Genomic DNA, 23,543 nt, shown 5'->3' on the forward strand with positions numbered 1-23,543 from the left:
CTCCCCTCATGGCACTCTTAAATGCTTTGAAAAATTTAATCTTTCCGTCTTTTATTTTTCTCAAATAAGTAATCAATAAGTGACTTTAATTCCCGGAATACTCTTCGCTTGCCTTTCCCCACCAACTGCGCTTTCACAGACTGCGTCCAATCCGTGCGCGACCCTTCTCACCAACCAACCTATCCCAACGTGGCTCCTAGTGACGTCACACTCACACACTGCGGCTGACAAAGTCCTGTGGCTTTTCCTCTTTCATTCAGCTTCACTCTAAACTAATTTCTGCAATATATCGCGAGCACTAACCAAAAGAAGAAAACAAATCTGTCGGTTTACTACAGGAAGGGTAACACACTCGCTTCAGAAACCTTAGGGATTTTTCACTAGCCTCGGCAGTTATTCCATCTTTCTCGGTCTCCCACTTTCGCAAGTAAAATTTGACCCGCAAACTTTACTCTCAACTGACCAATGAACTATTCTAGCGCGCTTTAGAATTCGTCAAATCTCAAAGTCGAAAATTTTCTTTCATGCCTCAATATTCATACCGACTTGTTGACCACGCCCGATCAACCTACTAAACCGAACAGATTACAACATCAATCAAGTGTCTCATACACTTTTCAACATACTCCGGAGTCTCTTGACCTCGCAGGGCCCGTCTCAACATCAACAACCACATGGGCAATTTTTCCTGCTCAAAGCGCTACACACACATGTGAAGTTCGACGACTTCCCTACTCTCACACTTTGGAGTTACACTTCTCTAAAACTTCAACTGGAGTCCGTAACCCCCCTAAAATCCTCACAAACTTCTCAATTCATCTGCGGCAATAAGCTGTGCAAGCGCAAAACTCTAACTTCACTCATACCGTCACTAGAAACGCCGAAAACATTCTCACACCTCCATATCCTCCTTTCGCAGGCTCCGAGATCCCGGGAAAGTCATTGGGGACTTAGGGCATCATCATTTTTCCAACTTGTTTCATCAAAGAAAATTCTAACCTAACTCCGTCTATTGCTCGGATGGAGTCCCAAAGGGCGAAACCAACAATCTCTGCTACTATCTACTGATAAGGCGTCCAGCCCTTATAAATTTCCTGTACCTGGACACGTTGGAGGTCGGTGAACCTTTTAGCCGAGTTGGGCTCTCCTCATCCTTGAATAGTCGGGTCACTTAAATCAATAATCAATAACTGTTGTGCGCGATAGCCAATACTCAATTAATAGATCGAAATAACATATTGGGAATCGATTACAGTTGGTATTTCGACGCACCATGACCTTTCAGTCATGAATAACCACACCGGTTTATTAAAAGTCAGTGAATTTATTTCCCTATATTAACAAAGCTAGCACAATGTATATAAGTCTCAAAACCAAATGATATATGTATACAAACATTACTAGCTGTCCATAACGGCGGAAGAAACGCAATCTACGCAAAATCTGAATTATGATACATTCAGTTATGCAATGCAAATCACTAATATGAGTAACTGTATTTGACGAATCTCGTACATTGGTCAGCATAACAAGATTTCAGTCCAACATGGTGCATCAAGTTCATACCTCGACTATCCTCTAATTAGCATTGGCATGTGGGGCTTCATGCAAAACGAATTTAGTCAACACAAATTTGGAAAACTTCTAGCTTGGGCCCTATCAAAATAGCAGTTGGTACCTAAAAGGAAAAACACAATGCATAATACAATTATCCTTTCATATTTACCAATTACATTCAGCATTCAAGAAAGTCTTCGTCCTTCAGGTACCGGTTCGACAGCATGGGGCAGAATTTCAAAAGGGCAAAGTTAAGGGCAAGTTTCCTTGCAGCAGCAAGGAAAATGGGCAAAGTTACTGCATGGGCAAGACGTGGCAAATTAAAGTTAAAGTCTCTAGGGTGAGAATCCTCAAAGTCTCTTTCTCAGTATTAGAGAAAAGGGCATCAGGATGTCGTCTAAGATGGCGTCTGGCGCTTGGCTTCAAAAAGATGGCATCAAGGAAAAATGGCTGACTTCTCTTTGTCCAGTGGGTTTAAGTAAGAAACATTCCAAATTCTGCAGGGTCTTCCATTGGAGGGTTCATAGGGTAGCTTCAAATTGACCAATGAAAAATGTCTTTCTACTAGTACTCTTTTATGCATACATTGTCCTTGGAGCCTTGGAACACAAGTTGCAACATGGTTTGCCAATTAGTTTGATATCTGTACCCTCATTGTTCGCACCTGCAGACTGACCTTGGATCAGAGGGGATGAAACTGGCCTAGTACGAAACCTTGGAGATAAGTGTATTAGTCATCTTCTACTGGAAAAATACAACTTTAAGCAAGAATATATGTTACATTAGTTCAAGGAAAAGTCACGCAGTTAGAATTTGAGACCAGGCAACTAGGCCAAAGCCTCTACTAAATTTAAGCTAAGCACAAACAGTTTCAATAAGAAATCATGGCACACATTTACAATTATCACAGATTACTACAATTTTCAATTCTTCATGATTAATAAAGCACGTTTATAATATTGGCGAACTACCCCGAGGGCACAATTTCCCCCTGTACATTATTTTCTTTACTAAAATCACACTACATTATACGATTTTGGTTACATGATGTGTGAATATATGTAGGACCCTCTTTTTCTGCGTCATCACATGTCAGCTAGATACATTTTTGATGCTCATTTTTCAAGTTCTGCTTTGTAAACTTCATGGACGTTTCTTCCACCCAAATTTAGAATTTTGTTTATCAACCTACACAACAAAATCAATATTTGTCTTCAAAGCTGTGTGTGTGGGAAATTTTTCAGAAATCCCAGAGCAGTCAGGAGTTTACTGAGCTCAAATTGTAACAATAAGTATTTTACCTTTGATGTCCTGGGATGGACCTTACTGTTGGAACTAAGCTAAACATCAAGAACGCCTCTTCAGTCCTTGATCATCAGGGTAGCGAGGCAGACCAGTCCAAGTCTGACTTAGGGAAAGTCAGCCTTGGACGTTCAAAGAATGACAAATACTTATTATCATCATCATCATCAAACAAACTTTATTCGGCTTTCAACAAGCCATAAAAGTATCAAGTAGAAAAAAAACACTTCTATATATATAGACACAATAAATATATAAAATAATAAAAGTAGATGATAAAACGTTAGAACACTTCCTTAAATTAGCCATATACAGATATTTAAACCTTGATGAATTTGGGGCAGCACACCCGTGAGTGTTCTTGCGGCTGAACCATGAGAATAAAATTTACAAAAAAAGTTCCACACATTTCAGTAAAATTAGTCCAATATGCCCATAGTCTTTCTTAAAGTCAGTACTGAACATAGAAAGTTTGCTAGGATTCCACACATTTCAATAGAGGATAAAACCTGTAGACTCAAATACGCGTTGCGGCACTGGCGCAAATTAATCAATCTTAAGAGAGGCAATAATAGGCGTTTTCTATGTTTGTCATAAAATTTACAGAAGAGGACCACATGCATCGTGGATTGGGCTGATTTTGTGTCGCAAGGGCAAAGTCTTAGTGGAGAACTCCAGTCATTCATGATCGGGAAGGTTACTAAACGATGGATAGTGTCTAAACGTAATCTTGTAAGGACGAAGCGATGTCGAGGGTTTGTCACATTTGCTAAGTAAGGCTGCATCGCTTCCGTAGACAAAATTAATTGATTAGACATGACGCTAGTTTTTTTTTATTCCACTTCCCATAGCTGTTTTTCCAGGTGCTTCAGTGTCAAAGCCCTCAGTTCTTTCCTGGATATATTTTCCAGTGATTCTGGGTTTGTATAATAGTCTTTACAGCCCATGGCTCCAAAAAAGGCCCTAATATATCTCAGCCAGGGAACTCTTTGCGAGTGTATTGACCTCATACAATCTGATAAAATGATCTTGTTTAACCCAGTGTGCTCAGAGGTCCACACTTTATGCCATAATAATAGTGGCTGTATCTTTATCAGATCGGCTACAAAAGGAACCCCTAATTCCATGTGGCTAATATATGATGAAGTTCCATTTGGTACCATTAATAAGTATCTGAGAAAGTCGTTCTCCACAGTCTGAATCAAGTTACAGTTAGTATACCCCCAAATGCCCGCTCCGTACGTTACTGCCGGAATGAATTTAGCTTTGTAGATTTTTACCATATTCGGCGGGGTAATCCCCCCTAACTTTTTTGAAAAAATCTTCAGGGCCGCAGTTGTTTTGATAATCTGCTCTTTTTTTATTTTCAGACAATGTGCCCAAGAGCCCTGATTGTCTAACATTATGCCCAGATATGAAAAAGTGCGGGCTGCTGTTTGTTTTAGTGACCGGGGCAAGGAGGAGCCCCTTTGGACAACGGGAGGCGTGCCCGCATAGCGGGTCGTGCTGGTTGGCTGCTACATCCGGGAGGCTCCTATATCCACCAAGGAGCACTCCCGCCTCGCGGGAACCGTTTGTTTTTGTGACCGGAGCAGGGAGGAGCCCCTTTGACAACGGGAGGCGCGCCCGCATAGCGGGTCGCACTGGTTGGTTGCTACATCCGGGAGGCTCCTATATCCACCAAGGAGCACTCCCGCTTCGCGGGAACCGTTTGTTTTTGTGACTGGGGCAGGGAGGAGCCCCTTTGGACAACGGGAGGTGCGCCCGCATAGCAGGTAGCGCTGGTTGGCTGCTACATCCGGGAGGCTCCTATATCCACCAAGGAGCACTCCCGCCTCGCGGGACACACGCGGGTTGCGCCCGGGCAAAGCCCGAGCCAAGGGCGGGCCCGTCCTTTGCCCGTCATCGTCAGGAAGAGGCTGGGCTGGGCCCTCCCTCTTTCATCCCTCTCCTGGTGGGCCCTTGGTAAGAGCCCAGTAATCACAGACCGGATTGGAGAGGGCAAAGAGGAAACCCAGCTTTTTGCGGGCCCTGAAGGTGGCCCGTCCAGAATATAACAGTACCTTTTGCTTCTTCGCCAGTCCCCAGCGGGACATTCATCCTAGGATTACCTCAGGAGCCCTTGCATGACGGTTAGACAAGTGTGAACGCTCTTTCATATTGTAATTGATTGTACTTCCTGAACAGTCTGTTAAATACTGGTATCTGATCTTGACCCTGACTGTGTATTTAACCTTCTTGTTGGTTAACTTATTTAATTTACCCATTTGGGGAGCTCGTACGGTGGCATTGGCAACTTATTTAATTATCATATCCCATACTCTGTCACCCCCTTATACTAGAAATAGAGCGTCATTACATAAAAAATGGGAAAAAGAAAGCACTCAACAATGAATCACCCCCCAAATCTAAAAGATAGTACATCAATATTAAAATATATTTCAGGGGCAATGGGAATGATAGACAAACAAATTGCCAGCGTAGAGGGGAAAATGCTGACACCCCAAGAACACACTATCCAATCACCAAAGAATATGGGGACACCTGCTGGTTCTAACCTGAGTGACAATGGGGTAGAGAATAGAGAAGTAAGCCATATAAACGGATGCATTCAAAACACCTCAGACTTAATTCACACGCCAGACGATTTTTCACCTGTAGCTAAACGCCCAAGGAAGCCGGTTATTGAGAAGGCAGATAACACCTCCAAAAAACTGTCTAAGAAAGATTCAGTATCTACCTTTGTTAGACAGTCTCTAAAAAAACCATCACAAAAGAAACCTCCAACTAATAATGCTTATTATCAACTACTAATCACAATGTCACACCTAGAAAGACTATTCCTATTTCACTCTGACTGGGGTGGAGGGCTGAAATTCAGGGCTCACTCAAGCATATATTACCAGGTAAAGTATTGCCCAGGCAATGTTTTTACTTAGAAAAAATAACTTTAGACAAGACACAACTAAATACTACATATGGAAATGCTAAGGGCAAAAGGCACATAGGTAGGTCTGACAGAGAAATAGTAGTACGAAGTTAGCCGGTACCAGTTTCAGGGTCTTATCTTCTGTTTACAGGCAGTATTACCACATTAATACACTAAGCTGCAGGAGGGCTTGTCGTTTACATTCTCTGTTCACTCTCACAAGGCTGAAGTTACAAAATAGTTGGTCAAAAGCAAGGTGTCATTTTTTAGCTGCTCTGAAGTCTTTTTCAGTTATTGTGGTCCTCTTAAGCTTGGCTTCACACTGTACCGATGAGTCTTGAATTGTCGGTGCCCCTCCTGCATGATCGCTTCATGGCCTTGTCTATTCGGACCACACCGGGTAGATTTCCTTGTGCCCTAATGAAGTAGAAGTACCAAATTTACTATGCAGAACGACTGAAACAGGCATGTTCTGTCCCACAAAACTCCAATGATTTTCCCAAGAGGCTATTTTTATTAAGTAACTTAATTTTACGTTCAGGAGACACAAGTATTTAGGTGGTTTCAGTAACCCCTTCCCCAATAGAACATAGAAAAGAAATCTGAACTCACATGATTATGCTTTTACTCAACATAGTAATAATGCAGAGTTTATGCTATTACTTACTACATACTTACTACATGTATTAAAAGAAGTGTGGTGATTATAAATGAAGAAAGAGTGAACAATATAAACGCAGTCAATGTATTATTATATTATATGCATTCACTTCTTACTGAATCCTGGCTAGTAACCGTTTGCACTGAAAGGTCTGCCATCATGAAGGGTGTATCAAGTCTGTTGCATACCTGAAAGCTGAAGGCAGGCAGCCAGGCGCTTACAAGGACAAATTCTGTTCATGAGAATCATGCATGTTCTCAAGTTCCCTGGAAATTGGAATGCTAGCACAATTTAATCATCTGGCCTATGCTGATGATAATTATGGATTACATGTGGGCAGGGCTGCATGTCATGAGGAATGCTACTGTGATTAAGCAAACACAATCACTAATAATATTTGGTAAGGTCCAAGGGATACACGTTTACAAAACCAGCAGTTGAAAGGCACAGTGTTCCACTCCCTCCCTAGTGGCCAAGACAACTGCAGAGATCCTAATATTATTTAGTTACATTTCTGGAGAGTTAGTGCCCCTCCTTGAAAATAATTTACGTGTAAAATTATTACAAATGTAGCTTAGGGAGCTCCAATGGGGCAGGTGTTATTGATGCTTTTTTTAATCTGCTCAGTGGTTTATTTAATACTTTGTCATTTCGATTCAATGATTGTGTGACATAAAAAGTCAAAATGATATTGTTTATTGGTCTCTGCATTTCGTATTAAATGGCTAGTGAAGTTAAAGGTTTCTTAGTTTAACTAACATTAATTAAAAAATAATAATAGTAATTAAGTTTAATGAACATTACTTGATATATTAATCAAATCAAACTTTCTTTGCATAGTTAAAACCATTGCAAAAGAGGATATATTCGTTTTTATTGGCTTAAAGAAAGGGTATTATGGGCTTTGACTTACTATAACAGTAATGGTTGAAGTTACCCGTGGTCCCATGTTCTACTGTCTATTTGACATTTGAAGCCACATTACATAAGTAAATATGTATGTATGAATTTATGAATGTTTGTTACACGACGTTGACTACAGACAAAGGACTACTAAAATATTCACAGGACCTATAAATTCTGAATTTCTGTGACTTGCTTTGAAGTCTTCACCATTTGAATGCAATTACTATGGTAGGAGAATTCTTTATCAAAGATATGTGACTGTTTCAAGGCGTGTAGGCTGTCTGTGACACCCCGGTTTTAGCCAGACTGACTTTAGAATAGGCAGGGATGGGGGGAGTTTTGGCAAGGCAGTCCTCACGCAGAAGTACTTTCCAGTGTAGATTGCATAAGAAAAGCAAATCTTTCTGTGCAATGCATGTGTAGTTTCATTGCCCAGCACTTATTCTCTTCAGTAAGAGCTTCTGTTACCTTTAGCAGAGCGTGCGATATGAGTGAAATGAAGCACGTAATGATGTGTAATAATTCATAGTAACAAGAACTGCTTTGATTTTTCAGTCTTTTAATTTATTTCAAAGGAAATTTAAATGAATGAATGCGTATTTTGTGAATAAATTCCTCTAATGTTATGGAAGTATGTGTTACCTAATTTGTAATAGCAGAAGACTAACAATTCCATTTACGTTACAGGTTTACGTTCTTACTGTAGGGTGCTTTCAGAGCACCGTGGTGCTAGTACACTGCTCGAAAGGTCTGTTTGGTTTTATTTGTTAATTCGTTCTGTGGGGTTTGTTCTACTTTTGTTTTTTTAATTGGTTCATTTTCCAGGTAAAATCGTGACGTCACATGTGGAATTGTCACACTATTTCTAATGACCAGCCGATGTTTTTAGTTGCCAGTATTCAACAAATGCATGCTTTTTTGCTTCTCCAGGCTCTGGCAACACGTGACAAGTGCAATAAACGAAGGGGACCAGCACAAGGCGACAGAGGAGAAATTTGTGTTAGAAGAGGCTCAGAGAACAGCAACACGGGAACGCAAAGAAAAAGGCATAGACTGGAAACCTGTGCTGTTCACCTATGATGTGGCTATGAATGAGTGGCGGTACAAGTATGAAGAGTAAGTGGCCCGCGCGTTGTCTTGGCGGAATGCTACGTCATGATTGAAGTAATAATAAACTCCACACGTCACCATGCAAAAAATTAAACCACCTGTGTTTGTGAGTCCTCCCCTCTCTGCATAGAGACATTTGTTTGATTATAAGTTAACATTGCCCATCCTACGCTCTGCAGAGAAAAACTCACATCGGTCATATTTAACATACAAAAATACCAAAATGTCATACCTAAGGTTTGGTTTAATTTACCGAAAACCGTTATTTACTAAATTATCAGAAGTTGTACCTTTCTTTTAAATATATTGCACCTGAAAAATAGAATATGACAGGCATAATAATCACTAAGGATCACTGAACGCGTTATTTATATCCAGTTTAACGGTGCTCATTTTATCAACCATCAACCTCGAAAGGATGAAAGACTGAGGTCAGCAAAGAAAGATTCAACTTGTGACTTGTGCTGAATTAGTAAAAAAAAAAGTGCCGGATTGAATGTTGTTGTGCCGAATACCAAGGCTGCCACTCTTGAGTCCACCTCATGCCTCTTTAATCCACCACCAGACACCCCTTGTCCCTTTTATCTAACTCTTGAAGGTTGCTGCTTTCTCTCATTGTCACAGATATGCAGGGGCGACTTTTCTGCTATGGTGGAGGAGCATCGCACCCCGCAAGCAGCAGCTGCCAAACTTTTACAAGAAAATGAAAATAAACTACGTTTATTATCGTTTTCTTGTAAAAGGGGCGGGGCCACAGGCGATGACAGGGACGAAGGAGGAGTGCACAGCACTCCCCCTCAGTGCGCATGTATGTTTGGCATGCCGTCTCGGGCCGGCCAAACACACATGCACACTAGGCTCTCCCCAACCTGGTAGAGCATTGCCGGGTTGGAGGCAGTAGGCAGAGACTCTCACTCTGCCTCAGAGCCCCCTTGCTGGGCGCTCCGTCCAATCCTAATGCTGGTTTCATGCTTCCAGCAGCATGAAAGCAGCGTTAGGATTGGACACGTGGCAGGCTGGGAGCCTGTGCCTGCAGTGGAGGAGAGTATCGGAGCAGCACAGCGAGAAAGGTAAGTTTTTCTTTAATTATGATATTTTTTTGTCGCCCTCCCCGCCATGCGCCACCCACCCCTTTTACCTCCAGCGAGCTGCCACTGCAATTATGCCGTCTTTCTCTTTCTCCATCTTGCTGTGGTCCAAAGTCTGATGAGAAACAATAAGTTCTGATTCCCAAAAATGAGCACCAGTGGGCCTTAGCTGCACCCACCAGCTCAATTAAGCACTGGACTAGGAGATCCAGACCATTTGCCTCCAGTGGTTGCATAATTGCACCAAGCTATAAGTCATACCCCACCAATTGTTGGTATACTCTTAATGAAACCTTCACATAAAGTTAATTCATCTTTCTACACTGATTTTTTTTGTTAGGAGAAAAGACACATTAATTAGGGACAATATCATTGCCATAAAATCCTGAATGTACTCTTAGTTTTATTTTCAGTAACCGCCTTATAAATATCTGTTAATAGCAAAATTGGTTCAATTGCAAAATTAGATTACGTTTGCAGGTAATTCAGAACTTTTCTGACATTACCTAAATCTCTTACACGAAGCTAAGGTCACCCCCACTTGCAAATTTAAACAAAACTTATTTTGCGTGGTAAATTTGTTCAATTCATCAGGCTACTGTAGCCAAGATCTCAGTTCTGTCATCATCGATGCCTAATGCAAACTTGGTCAGAATTCTCTCTTCTCTCTCTTCCGATGATACTTTATCATTATTTAACACTATGGAGATATATATGTAGATGAGCCTCGTTACTATTACATTGTTGAAGCCATCAACATTTCAAGCTGTATTTAGTCAATACTCTGTTCATTTAGAAGTTATCTTGGATTTGTTAAAATGTGTCAGTATTGGACCTGTCCCTTTTTGTAGAGTCACCCCTAGATTTTTGCCAGACCTAAACCTTTTTTTTTAATACGTGTTAGTCACTCCCAAGATCAGTAGTAAAGTCTGATATGGCAGGCAGCATTGTATCTTAAAAGTAGGACATGCATATTTACACTTTACATATCGTGGCAGTGAAAAACTCACAAATTTATTTTTCACTGTTATAAGGTCTATCTCCCCTACTGACTAACCCTAGGTTACCTTATCAAATTTAATAAGTGCTAACTTTAGATTGGGAGCAGATACAGATATGCTGTTTACACTCAAATAAATTATAATTGAATTTAATCACATTAATAGTGAAGTTGGATTTTAAGTTATGGTTCTGGAAATGACATTTTTAGAAAGTTGGCATTTTCTTTTCCCAGCCATTTGTGCCTTCTGCCAGTGTCCTTGGTAACATAACTGTGAATGGCTCAGCAGTTGGCATTTGTGTATTGCTTCCAGACAGTAACACTGAGGGGTCTTAGGCATGAGAAGTATGGGCTATCCTGGTAGGATGACAGGGGAGGAGATATACCCAGCCCCACTTACACTTTACACGGCTTTGATTTCTTAACAAGCAAAGGAACCAGATTCCAGACCTACTCTGCCTTTTGTCAACCCAGATAATATGGAGCCTTGAAGAACGTTCCAGACCCAGCTGTGAGCATAGGACCGGGAGTCCCCCACACTAAAGCTGGCACCAGGTATGAATATGGGCCCCCCAGATCTACTTATCAGAACGCTCATGGACCTATGGAAGTTGCAGAAGAAGGATTGTTCTGTTGCTAGCGGACTGCTCTGCTACTTAAAGGACTGCCTTGGTGGCTGAGAAGGAAGATTGGGCCTGCTTACCTTCAACCCAGGCTACCCAGAGTGACTCCAAGGGCCAGTGGTCTGACCTCTTGTGTGAGATTCAGGGACACAACAAGCTTCAGAGGCCACCCTGCAAATGCCCAGCTCAATTGCTGCCAGTGGATCGGCCTGGACCTTCAACAAGAGCTGTCTGAGCCCTGCTGCTAGCCTCTGGTGGAGTGATTCCTGATACATAAAAGGCACCTCACCAGGTCCTGGACCTTTGGCTGGCATCAATGAGCTCTCCTCTTAAGTGAAAAATGATGAAAATTCTGAATTTTGGGATCCTGGTGAAGGCGAACAAGCCCATTTGCAGCAAGACTCTGCAGTCCGTGATGCTCACCAATGCAAAGTTCCAGTGAAATCGGCTCTTTCCTTTAACAGTGACCACCAGTAATGACTGGCAACATGAGACATGTATTTCTTGTAAGAGCAACATCAGCCCACGAAAACCACCATCGTAAAACTACAGCAACAAATGTCCACAACGCTTGACCTGCTTTTTGCGTACAGTGAAAACTGTCTGTGACACTCAATTTTCTCCTTGTGGCCTTCTCCACTGCAGCCTCCTACAAACCTGGTCCCTGTATCCGGCCCATGCACCATAGCGGTCAGCCTGAAGTTGTTACTTTCTCCCAGTCTAGCACGATCAAATGGCTGTAAGTGGTGTTTTGTGCTTTTAAGCGCTATTTACTTTAAAACTATAAATATGAATATCACCAATTCTACTTATTGGATTTTTTTATGGTTTGGTATCATTTTATGTAATAATATTTACTCTATTTTCTAAATTGGTTGGGACTTTTCTAGTATTATGTTCTCACTTTATCACTGTTTGTATGCTGCATAAATACTTCACACAATGCCTCTAAGTTAAGCCTGACTGAGTTTATGGCAGTCTACCAGAGGGTTACGCACAGGTTAATTTAGTGACTTTTGTTGGTCACTCTGACAAGGATTGTTGTGCTTTTGATTGAGTGGGGCTTTCTCTGTTCTCAAGCAATAACCTCATTTCTTACAGTCAGTATTTTACATGCTTAGAAGTCAAGACAGGAACCATAGGTCTGAAAAAGTCAGCCCCACCAAGAGTTTGCCACATTTGGGCATGCTTGTTGTGTATTGTGTGATAAACTTGCTTTCAACTTAATCTCAGGTCACCTTATCTATACCACGCTTACATATCTGGTTCCAGTTCTCATGTATTACTGGGACAATTATCCTTAAGGTGATGCAATGGCATGCAGTAAGTTGTGCAAAAGGTGGAGTCAGATTCCTCCACCTTTCTGGAGCCCTTAATGTGGTCAGTCATAGTGCCCTATTTAACATGCACCCCTTCATGGAGTTGAGAATGGGGTTTATCTCCTGATATGTTCATTTTCCATACATATACATTCAAAGGGTTCCTTCTGATTAATTCCCCTTCCACGCTGTTTTACTATGAGAAGGGAGCCGCTGACAGTGGCCAGTTCTCTCATCTTCATGTAGCAGTAGGCAAACTTTACCCATCTCAATCTAAGAATTTCATTTTTAACCAATACTAGTGGAATGCCTTTGTTTAGTAAGAACTGTATTTGCATATGTTTTCTCAAGTAATAGATAGTGGAGTGCCTTCTGATTTCCCAGACACCTGTAACCCACCACCAGGGGCGGCTCCTCCATAAAGGCGGAGGAACGTCGCCCCCGCTAGCAGCAGCTGTGTTTATGATAGTATTTTGGGAAAAGTGGTGGGGCCATGGAGGCGGTGTGCACTGTGCACTCCCCCTCACAGCGCATGTGTGTTTGGCCGGTGCTCGTGCCGGCCAAACACTCATGTGAACAGGGCTCTCTCCAGCCCAGCAACACGGTTAAGGCAAGTCAATGCCAACTTTCTAAAAATGGCATTTTCAAAATTGTAATTTAAAATCTAACTACACCATAAGAGAAGATTTTCCATTACAGTTCTAAAGGCACCAGACATGAGTTGGGTAACTATTTCTATTTGGAAGTTACAGCTTATTAAATGTAATTCGGTAACTCCAGTGTTATCCTATGGGAGAGGTAGGCCTTGCAGTAGTGAAAAAAGAGTTTGTATTTTGCCACCAGGACATATAAAACTTAAATGTCCATGTCCACCCTTTTTAAAACAGTGCACCCTCCCCTTTGGGCTTTCCATGTCCTACCCTAGGCCATGAACTTATAAACTTATATGTATTAAAAAGGAAGGTTTGGGTCTGGCAAAACGTTTGCTTTGCTAGGACAACATGGCAGCCTAAAACTGTACACATAGGCTGCAGTTGGAGACTTGTGACATGTTTAAATGGCTACTTATGTGGGTGGCACAATCAGTGCTGCAGGCCCATTGGTAGCATTTAATTTACAAGCCCTGTGCACAGGCAGTGCCACTTTACCAGGAACTTACAAGTAAATGTAATATGCCAATGGGTGTAAGCCAATTACACCATGTTTTAAGGAGAGAGCACAAGTACTCTAGAACTGGTTAGTAGTAAAGTGTGCAGAGTCCTAAGACCAGCAACAACAAAGTCAGCAAAACAGGAGGATTGAAGAGAAAAGGTTAAAGGAAAAACCACGCCAAGGGTGCCGCAAACTGTTTGTTTTCCCCAGAAACTGCTGGGAAAAGGGGGGAATTACTTTGGGTATCCTGCAGCATTTTCCCATTTGTGAGAGGGCCATCAGGGTCCACCCGTGTTGAGAAGTCACTCTCCATCAAATCACCAATTATTTATGCTGGTGGGGAGGAATACTGGGTATAAGACTGATAAAGTCCTTTGCTTCCAAGGTAATTATAGACATTTTCGTTGTAACTCTGTAGTGTAGCCTCCAGAAATACTACCTAAACTAATTCTTTTAAATTTTAACTGTATTTTGAGATTTAAAAGACAACTTGCTATCTTTAACTAGAAGAAGCACTCTGACAAAAGCATGCTTTGAATCACATAACTCTCTATCTGTTTCACCACAGGATGATTAAAGGTGTTCCTGGAAGTTTAAATAAAACATAACACTTTTATTATAGTGAAACTAGATGTATAGAAGCGATAACCATTAGGCATTGCTACATACTGCCTGTGTATAATAATAACATATTTATTGCTTTGAATTTCGTTGTACCTTTCTAACAATGAGCACATGGCAGCGGCGTAACGAAACTTAAGTACGTCCCCCTGCAAAGTACCTGAGGGAGCCGCGTTCCCTTGGATCCAGTCAGGAGCCTGCTGCCCATGCACAGTGTACTGTGCTGAGGGTGGGGGCCTGGAGCTCGAGCCGTACCCACGCAGCTCCCCCCGAACCGCGGGCGCTGCGGGGACCTTTGTTACGCCACTGGTGTATGGTGGACAATTAATGTGACCGCTTTCCTGTTTACTCTGTATTATTTTTCATAATAAATAACTCAATGTACAGCTTAACCTTCAACATTACAACATTATACTTCCCATCCTGCTTTGCAGCTTGCGGCCCTGGAGCCTTCTGAATGACATTGCACAATTTGAGAAGGACGGGATTCTTCAAACCGTAGAGAGACACCTACCTACCAGGCTTCCATCTCACAAAGCATTGTGCATAAACAGGCTTGTCACACATCACGAGGTAATGGAAAACCAGATAAAATTAGCCCAGTTCAAATCAGTATGCTTTTCTCTTTCATATATCTCTTTGTTAAATGATTATTGTGGTGAAAACACACATTTTCGGCTATGCCTGGCCGTAATTTGTGTTTCACCGGCAGCATTAGTGTAATTGTGTGCTACTCTTACTACATGAAATTCTCAATTTTATGCTATTACATCTGATTGCACCATCATACACTGTTCGTGGTAAAACGTTACTGAGAATGTATCATTTGTGGTCAAATGTTCCATGAAGCAATGGAACAACACTAATAACAGAATGTGAGCCCTTTTTTGCAGTGCTTTTGGGTTTTTTGTTTAGCACGAAATGCACCTCGTGCCCAAAGTGGATGGGAAGATGCGTTTCGCGTTAAAGTACAGCACCGAACGCAAGTTTTGTATTTTGTGTAACTACATGTAACTTCTTCAAAATGTTGTATAATTACACAAAAGTAAGTTACTTGGAATTTACACACCCTTAGTCCACAGTGTGTGAACTTAAGTTATCAACAGAAGGATATTTTGTCCTACAATAGAAAAGCTTCTCCTCTTCACACACACATATCAGATCTTAAACTCTGTAAATACATTACCTCTGCTTGGGGTAAACGTTAAGATATTTTGAAAAAAGTCATACAATATTAACGAGCTTTACCTCAACACAATGCACATGGAATTCAAAACCTAACAGTGTTACATTCTGAAAATAAACAGTGTGTGTGGCATGTTACACTTCAACTAGGAACAGATTTCTCTTCTGCTAGAGTCATTATTTCTCACTCATGAAAAGTGAAGCTTCTTGAAGCAACCACTGGGCCATATTCATAATTCAAGTTATACATGACAATTGCTTGATTTAGGAGTGTCAGTCAAAATAGCACTGTATAATATTATCCCAATATTGTATTATGTTGTACATCGGTGGGAGTGGATTTTGCAGAGCCCTAGAAAGTTTGAAAACACCCGAAAACTAGAGTGTTTGTGGGCATTCAAAGAGTTTTGCATGACATATTCCCAAGCTGGAACCTATCAGAGATTTAGTCTCATTAAAGTAGACATAAAACCATCTCCCAGATGGGGAAGACCACTGCAGAAATTGTTGGGGGTGTAAGAAAAGCTGATTTTCCATCGGGATATCAGCGTTACAATGGAGAAAAAACAGCAGTTACAAAAAGTAAAAGACTTTTAATACACAATTGTACTCTGTGTACAACTGTGCTTTTGAAAAACTTGGCATAATGAGGTTGGATTCGACAGACATTTTGCAGAAGTACTCCTGCAAACCTGTGACTTCTACAGGTTTCCAAGGCTGCTCTTGGAAACCTTTGTGATGTCCTAAAAATTGTAAATCAGCACCCATGTGAGGTAAATATAGGATGCAGATTTCTAAATAATTTTGTGAATTTGGCCCCTTATGTTTTAAATTTGGGGATTCAAGTACTACTTGTCCCACTCAATGAGGACAGGCCCCTCTTCGTGTCTAAACCATGCCCTTTGCCTTAAGCTTTCTCCTTCTAAGCCTCTTCCTGAAAACATTTGGCTACATGCAACTGGATCTCAGCCGCATCCCTTAATGCGTAATTAGGTATCATCATAGACAAGATGCCTATGAATCAGTCTCCTATAACATAATTTTGTGAGACCAGTCAAAGCTTTCAAGACAACATATTGGGGAATACGTCTGTCAGTCTCCACTGAAAATAGACATCTTGGAACAAGAGGAAAGTCCATGTTGTGAATGATGCCTCTATTTTGGGGTACATATGGCTAACGACCTATTTTTTAGAAGTTCAAAACATTTATACTAACAGCATAAATTGAGCACTTAGCCCACAGAACAGGGGTCATATGTCTTATAGCTTGTTTTTGTTTACTATCAAATGTTAATTTACAGCCTTATGTTAAGTTTACATATCAAATGTTATACTATAGCGAATGTTTACATATCAAATGTTATTTATTTACGTGTCAGATCCCCTGCTCTTGTAAATGGTGGCCTATTGTAGCTGTCCTGGCTATCTGAAGCAGCTGAGTATAAATGAGTATGCCTTTTCACCAATAATGTATCATATATCTAAAAATAGCCTTCGCATTTGACAATACAGTATAGCCAGCAGTCCATTTTGTCTAGCATTATATATTGATAAGAGAGTAAACGTTTTTGTGAGAAAACGTTTTCAAATTCTGCCTCTATTCTGTAAAGCAGCACTACAAAATGGAATCGAAAAAAAGGTTTGCCTGTAGGATATAGCAATGAAGAACCCATTCTGCTGTGACAGTGTCGGATGTGTGTTTTTTTCTGGTATCCCTTCTAGAGGCCTATGATCGAGTGCAGACATCGAAAAACAAGTGAGCAGCCATCCAACTGCAGCCAAACCACCGAGAGCAGCAGTTCCACACCGGAGCCAGCGCACGGTCTCTCCGAAGATGACGGTATGTACTGCAAATCCGCTGACTTTCTCTATACCTTTGCTGTTTTCTTTTTAGTAACTTAACTACTGCACTTTAGGTTAACTACCTTATCAGAAATAACATATAGATTGAAACGTTAGTCTTTTGCCTATGGATTGAAAATACTGTTTTTACTAAGGGCCAGTGAATTTCAGCTGGTCAGCAAACTTATCTAAATATCCTCCTAATATGTACTTTTCAGCATGCGCTTTCCACACCACCTAATATTTGCATAATGAATGTTGATTTCTTCTTTAGCCTACCAATCTTGTTGAAAAAGAAAATGTTAATATCAATGTACCACCACACTCCCCTCCCCCGAGTACCTTCTATAGACTATGGCACTCATTATGACTTTAGCTGTATTTTTCCAAGACTGCCAAAGCCGCCACTAGACCACCAGTGCTGGCGGTCTACAGAGTGCCATATTACAACTGATGGCAACTTTCCGCCATTCTTTAGGTGGAAAGTCACCAGCAGTCGTGCTAGAGGTCAGCGGTTTAGATGCGGTTTCACCGCCGGCCCCGCCCTGCAAAAAGGACTCCACCAGCTGTATTACGACCTGTAATACTGCCTGGCGGTGGGGCGCTGCCGGTGGTGGGAGTGCGGGGTCTCTTACCCTCAGGAAGGAGCACCTCGTCGGACGAGGTAAGTGTCCTGCGCAAGGGGAGGGGAGTGGGGTATGTGAATGGATGTATGTGAGTGTGTCATGAATGGGGGGTGAGAGGAGGAGTGTTTGTGCATGCATATGTGCATTATGTGTGTATGGATTGGGGGATGTTGCATGTCTGTGTGTGCACATGAGTGTAAGGGTGTTGTGAGTGTGTGCGCATGAGTGTAAGGGTGTTGTAAGTGCGAGTGAGTGAGTGTCAGGGTGTGCGTGTCTGTGGGTGCGTGTTGGTGTGTGCTTGTGTGCGGGTAGTGGGGGATTAGTATGGGTATGGGTAAGTATGTGTATGTGGGGGGGTTATTACTGGGCACATGAGTTGGGAGGTTACTGGGGGGCTCGGGGGTAGGAATGTTGTAAGGGAGGGCAGGGTGGGGGGCTCTTGGGTAGATGGGGGGTGGGGGAGTCGTGTACCGGTGACAGGAATTTCCTGGCGATGCTACTGCCAAGAAATCCCTGGCGGAAAGGGGACTCGTAATACCGCCGGCAGTCTTTGGTGGTCCGCTGGGTCAGAGATGCTTATCTCCCGCCTGGCGGTCCGACCGCCATGGCAGTAGGAACGGGAAAGTGGCGGTTTGGCACAGGCCAAACTGCCACACTCGTAATATGGCTGTCTTCACCGTCGGCCTGTCGGCGGTGAGACCGCCACTGCGAGTCTAGCTCTCAGTAGACCGCCAGACTCGTAATGAGGGCCTATGTAATCTCCTAATACCATAATCAGGCTCAATTTTCTGTTATTTCAATTTTATGTCTGATCCCTGTGTCATAACACAACACATGAAAAAATATAATAAGCCAATTGAAAAGTCAAAGCATGTTCTGGATTCAGGGACACACACCCCTCGTGTCATGCAGCATAACTGTTATTCATCACTAAATACCATCTTCACAATAAGAGGTAAGAAAACATATTGGAGCTTTTTTAGTGTAAGTGCATTCATCGAAAAAAGGGATCATTTGCTCCTGTTTTTTTTAATTATGACTTATGCTAAATACCACTCAGAAAATCTACAATTTGAAGGCGATTCATGGATAATTGAATGCTTAAAGCTAAATAAGTAAATACCTTTCAGCCCAAATTAGAATTATTTCCAACAGAAATAATGTAAAAAAACAACATCTGGCCCAATGTAAAAACTCCTTCAGTTTCATTCTGCAGGTAACTGGTCAGTGCAAACCACAAAATTTGCATCAAACAAAACTGAATAGAACTGTAGTGGATAGTTGTCACTCTTCTGTGACCCAACAAGTAATAATAGCCTCTTCTCCCCACTTCTTTCCTCTCTGGGGTTGATAGGCTCACACAAGATCAAGAGGTCATTTTGAGTATTGGAGACCTTGTAGAGGTGAGGCTCCTCCTCCGCAAGCCCACTATTGTATTTTTACTGTTTTGCTTTACACGCTCCCTCAATTCAACAGCAGTAATTCCAGCAAAGCAATAGTGCAAAACGGGCCACCCTTTGTTGACAACCCACTCACCATTATTTTGTTTCATAAAAATATTAGCACAAAGCTGGTTTTGCTACAGTAAAACAAAAATAATCTATGTCGGAATAGTAAATGTGACCCCTCCAAAGTCCAACACTTTCCATAGTGTTGCTCAGGTTGGAGTGAGAACAGTAAATCTGACCCCTCCAAAGTCTAACGCTTTCCCTATTGCTCCTTATATTGGGGTGGGAATAGTAAATCTGACCCCTCCAAATTCCATCATTTTCCCTACTATTGTTCAGTCTGGAATGGAAATCGTAAATCTGACCTATCCGAAGTCCAATATTTTTTCTACTGTTGCTCTGGGTAGAGTGAGAATAGTAAATCTGACCCTCCAAATTCCACCATTTTCCCTACCTCTGGGGTCTGTCTGGATTCCAACATATTGTCAACCAATCAATCAGGATTTGTATAACATAGCTGCTTCACCACTGAGGGTCTCGAGGCACTGGTAAGAGGTAGAGTCAGAGGGGGTAGAGTCAAACTTCTCCATGTCAATGAAGGTTTTGATGTTTCTACATATTTCTACTAGTGGTGGGGGTAGATGGGCTGAAATCTCTTCTGCTGCCAAGCTGAATTCATTATCTGCTAACTGCACTGCTTTCAGGCATATTAGAAAAAAACACAAATCTATGGTGTTCAAAGATTAAGCACAATTGACATTGTCCAGGAAACAAAATGCTCTCTGTGCCCACTAGCTGAACTCGTCAGGGTTCAGCAGATAACCAGACTAATGAAAAAATGTTTTTGTGCAAGAAAACCATATCCAACAACTATTCCTGCCTGATCCTAAATGAGTGGTCTAAGCCTTTCTTGAGATCCCTAGTCAGTTTGGAGAAAAACCACAATGAACCTTCAGGCTACTATGGAGTTCTATTCACTTGTAAGGCCAGCTTTATACATGGAAATGTCACATTCACAAATCTGAGAGGTTTAAACTCAATAACGTTTCATAAGTGGGCATCAAGGGGGCTTCCTAACACAGAAACAAGACCGCCTTTCTCACATGTTGGAATATGTGAACTACTTAGGGAAGAAAACGTGATCCCTAAAATTTAAAGAAGAGTCAGATCATAGAGGCAGAGAAGTCAAGGGAGGGAAAAAACTCAGTGAATGGTCAAGCAATATCTCCTAGTTTACATGTGGCTATCTCTTGGTAACATTATTAAGTGTTGTAATTCACTTCCTGTGCTAGACATGAAGAGTATTAACTGGGACTAACAGATTCTCCCTGTGACATGGGAATAGGAATACAGACATTCCAGTACCCCACACTCACAGGCTCCTTGGTTTGGCACATGCAAGGGTGTCAACATGGAAAAATGAAACAGAAAAGAGCATTCCTGACTGGTCGTGCTTGTCACTTCAGTGTGTGTCTGGATATGTGACTCAGATCCAGGAATTGACAATGACTGGCCAGATTGAGTGCATTCAGGGGCATCTGACCCATCACCAACATTAGCTGCCTTCTACTGTGACTAAGCGCTCTTTTTTTACTATGGTTCTTTCACCCTGCTCTTTGGCTTAACCTGGCCAGATAATATTGTACATCCAGTTGAGGAAGTGTCACTTCTTCCATCAAGGGTCCTGGTTCCTCAATATCAGTGACGCTGCTAAGGTTAACTACAGCAGATGGGTGTCTGGGTTGGAGGCTGTTAATCTCATCCAATTGAATACAGGTTCTGCTCACAGAGTGAGATACTTTTGTTTTGCTCATTGCCCTCTCTCTCTCTCTCTCTCGCCTTTGACTGCTTTTATAAGGTATATGTGTCTTGGCCTGACCACTTGTTCATCAGCTTTGAGTGGGTTTAAACTGCTGTAAAGAAACTAGTTTCTGGCTCCAAACATTGGTACACTGTCTGGAGGACACAGAAAGTAAAATCTGACATACTAGATATTCTGCAATGAAGTCAGTTTCGGGAGGTTGAAGTAAAAATGTGTTTGTTCTATTACACACTTAATAACGTGGCTGAACTTTACATTCCCAGATTGAGACACACAATGCTTTCTTTCTACCTGTGTAGTTCAATAATTACTCTACTCTGCAAAGAGGTGTTTCTGGTATATGCAAAAAGGTCAGTTCCCTGCACAATAAGTCAGAGCTAGACCCGAATCACCTGCAGATCTTCAGGCCTAATTCATTTCTTCCTGCTTTTGTGAAGATAATACAACAGCATTTTTTTGCACAACTTGTTGGACAGCCCAGCTCTCAACGATTCAAATAATGCATTTATCCCCAGAGACAACACTGAAGTTACTTTTTTTATCCATTATAGACAAGCTTAGGGCCACAAGAAATCAGGGTGACCAGGTAAGCCTGGAGCTCTTGTACCTGTCAGGTATGTTCGATATGGCAGACCTTGAAATGTTGATTGGTTATCTGTGCAGGGTTGAATTTACGAATCCTGCACTTCAATGGCATACATTCTTCTTATCCTATCACCAGCAGGGTCCATGGGGATTTGGCACTCTCCACAATACTATTGATATCTATATTCAGCCTTTGGGGTAGCTCATACAGTCATTCAGTTTCAGAGCATTCGTCCCTGTGCATGACACCCATTTCTGACTGAAATTCTCCCATCAGTCTTCTCCAGGGGTGCAGCATATGAGAGATTGCCTTACTGCAATTCAGAGTTGGATGGCAGCTAGTGATCACAGGCTAAATGGTAACAGAACTAAGGTGCTATTTATGAGTGGGACTACCTTTGCCTGGCTCCATAGTCTTTGGCTTGAATCTTTGGGCACTATGCCCTCACCAGTGCTGAAGGCCAAAAACCTTGGTGTCCAGTCACAATCTCAAGTTATGCGCCCAAGTTAAAAATGTAGGATGCTTTGGTTTCTGTTTGTCAAAGTGCTAAATTAAAGTTCAACCCTAAAGGTGGGCCACTAATATCAGTGCCTCTATCCTATTGCATCTTGACTTTGGGAACGCAATGTCCATGGGTCTCCTGAAGCACAAGTTGGAAGGCTGCAAAATATGATCACCCACCTGGCTTGTGGTAGTTGAAGTTTCATCATGTGTTTTGTATGTCATGTACTCTACTGTTAAACAGCTCATCCATTTCATGTTTCTGTGCTTTCTGCTATGTCCAGCGAGCACACTGCAGATTGGACTTGGCCTGTTTTTCTGACCTGCCTCTGCATTATAAACCTGCTGTATCACTGAGATCTACCTCTCTCGTCCTGTTGATAAGAAAATGCCTTCCAGTATGAATGACAGGTGAATTCTACACCTTCTAGTCCCTTTTGTCTTATGTAACATTTTCTGTACACTGATTTACACTAGTAAGATTCATTGACTCAGTGTGTGTGTGTGTGATGGAAAGTGCTCCATCACCGTACAGTAGTAAAAGAGGATCTATAAAACAAATGAAATACATTTGAGAGGGGGTCCATGGTGAGATGGGAGGCACTCTTAGAGGGTGATGATGAGGCAATCATTGAAGAGCTCCAATAAAGATTGTCGTATCTTGGTGAACTGTAAGGTCACCATTTACAATGCTTTAAAAACTAATACAGTTGAAAATAAAATGAAAAATGTGTTTTAGAATGCTTTGCTTTTGCCACCCCGAAACTCCATTGTAGTGGTCAGACTCACTTACTTTGCACTCTATGGGGGATGGTCTGCCATGATTTGCCACGGCTGCGTTGGGTTCCCAGTCCGGCCCTGGCTGGCACCAGAGTAAACGTGGCCTCCATTAGCAAATGAGATAGCTAAAAAAAAGTGGCCCACATTTCCAAATAGGGCAGTTTGGAACTTGTTAAGGCACACTGTAAAGGTGCTTTGCAAGGTAAGGAAGACTGCATGCATTTGTGCTTGCTCCAGACACTTTTTGGGTTAATATCAGGAACATCTTCAGTAAAAACCTGCCCACCAGGCCCACAACCAACCAAAAAACCGACCCATACAGTGGCCTGTCAGACCAGTCCATCAGACATTGCTTGACTGCCCTTTGGCCGGTCTGACTCTGGTTGTCCCTGATCATTGGTCCTTAACATGTTAATGCTCTGCTGACGGAGCTTGTTTTTGGAGGTTATGGAAAGACTAGAAAGCCCATATCTTCTGTTAGTTC

The 23,543-nt window shown here is 41.9% G+C and overlaps 1 protein-coding gene across 5 annotated transcripts in view; it reads left to right on the forward strand.

The window, feature by feature from the left end:
* OSBPL5 (oxysterol binding protein like 5) overlaps positions 1–23,543 on the forward strand; it is a 1,002,849-nt gene that overhangs the window by 917,100 nt on the left and 62,206 nt on the right. For all 5 annotated transcript variants that reach the window (XM_069223010.1, XM_069223008.1, XM_069223007.1 and 2 more), the window contains 3 exons: positions 8,286–8,471; positions 14,703–14,841; positions 17,177–17,294. In XM_069223010.1, the coding sequence (XP_069079111.1) occupies positions 8,286–8,471; positions 14,703–14,841; positions 17,177–17,294 (443 nt within the window). The remainder of the gene's footprint in view (positions 1–8,285; positions 8,472–14,702; positions 14,842–17,176; positions 17,295–23,543) is intronic.

This window comes from Pleurodeles waltl, chromosome 3_1, assembly GCF_031143425.1.
Source record: "Pleurodeles waltl isolate 20211129_DDA chromosome 3_1, aPleWal1.hap1.20221129, whole genome shotgun sequence".
In the NCBI taxonomy this organism is placed as follows: domain Eukaryota; kingdom Metazoa; phylum Chordata; class Amphibia; order Caudata; family Salamandridae; genus Pleurodeles; species Pleurodeles waltl.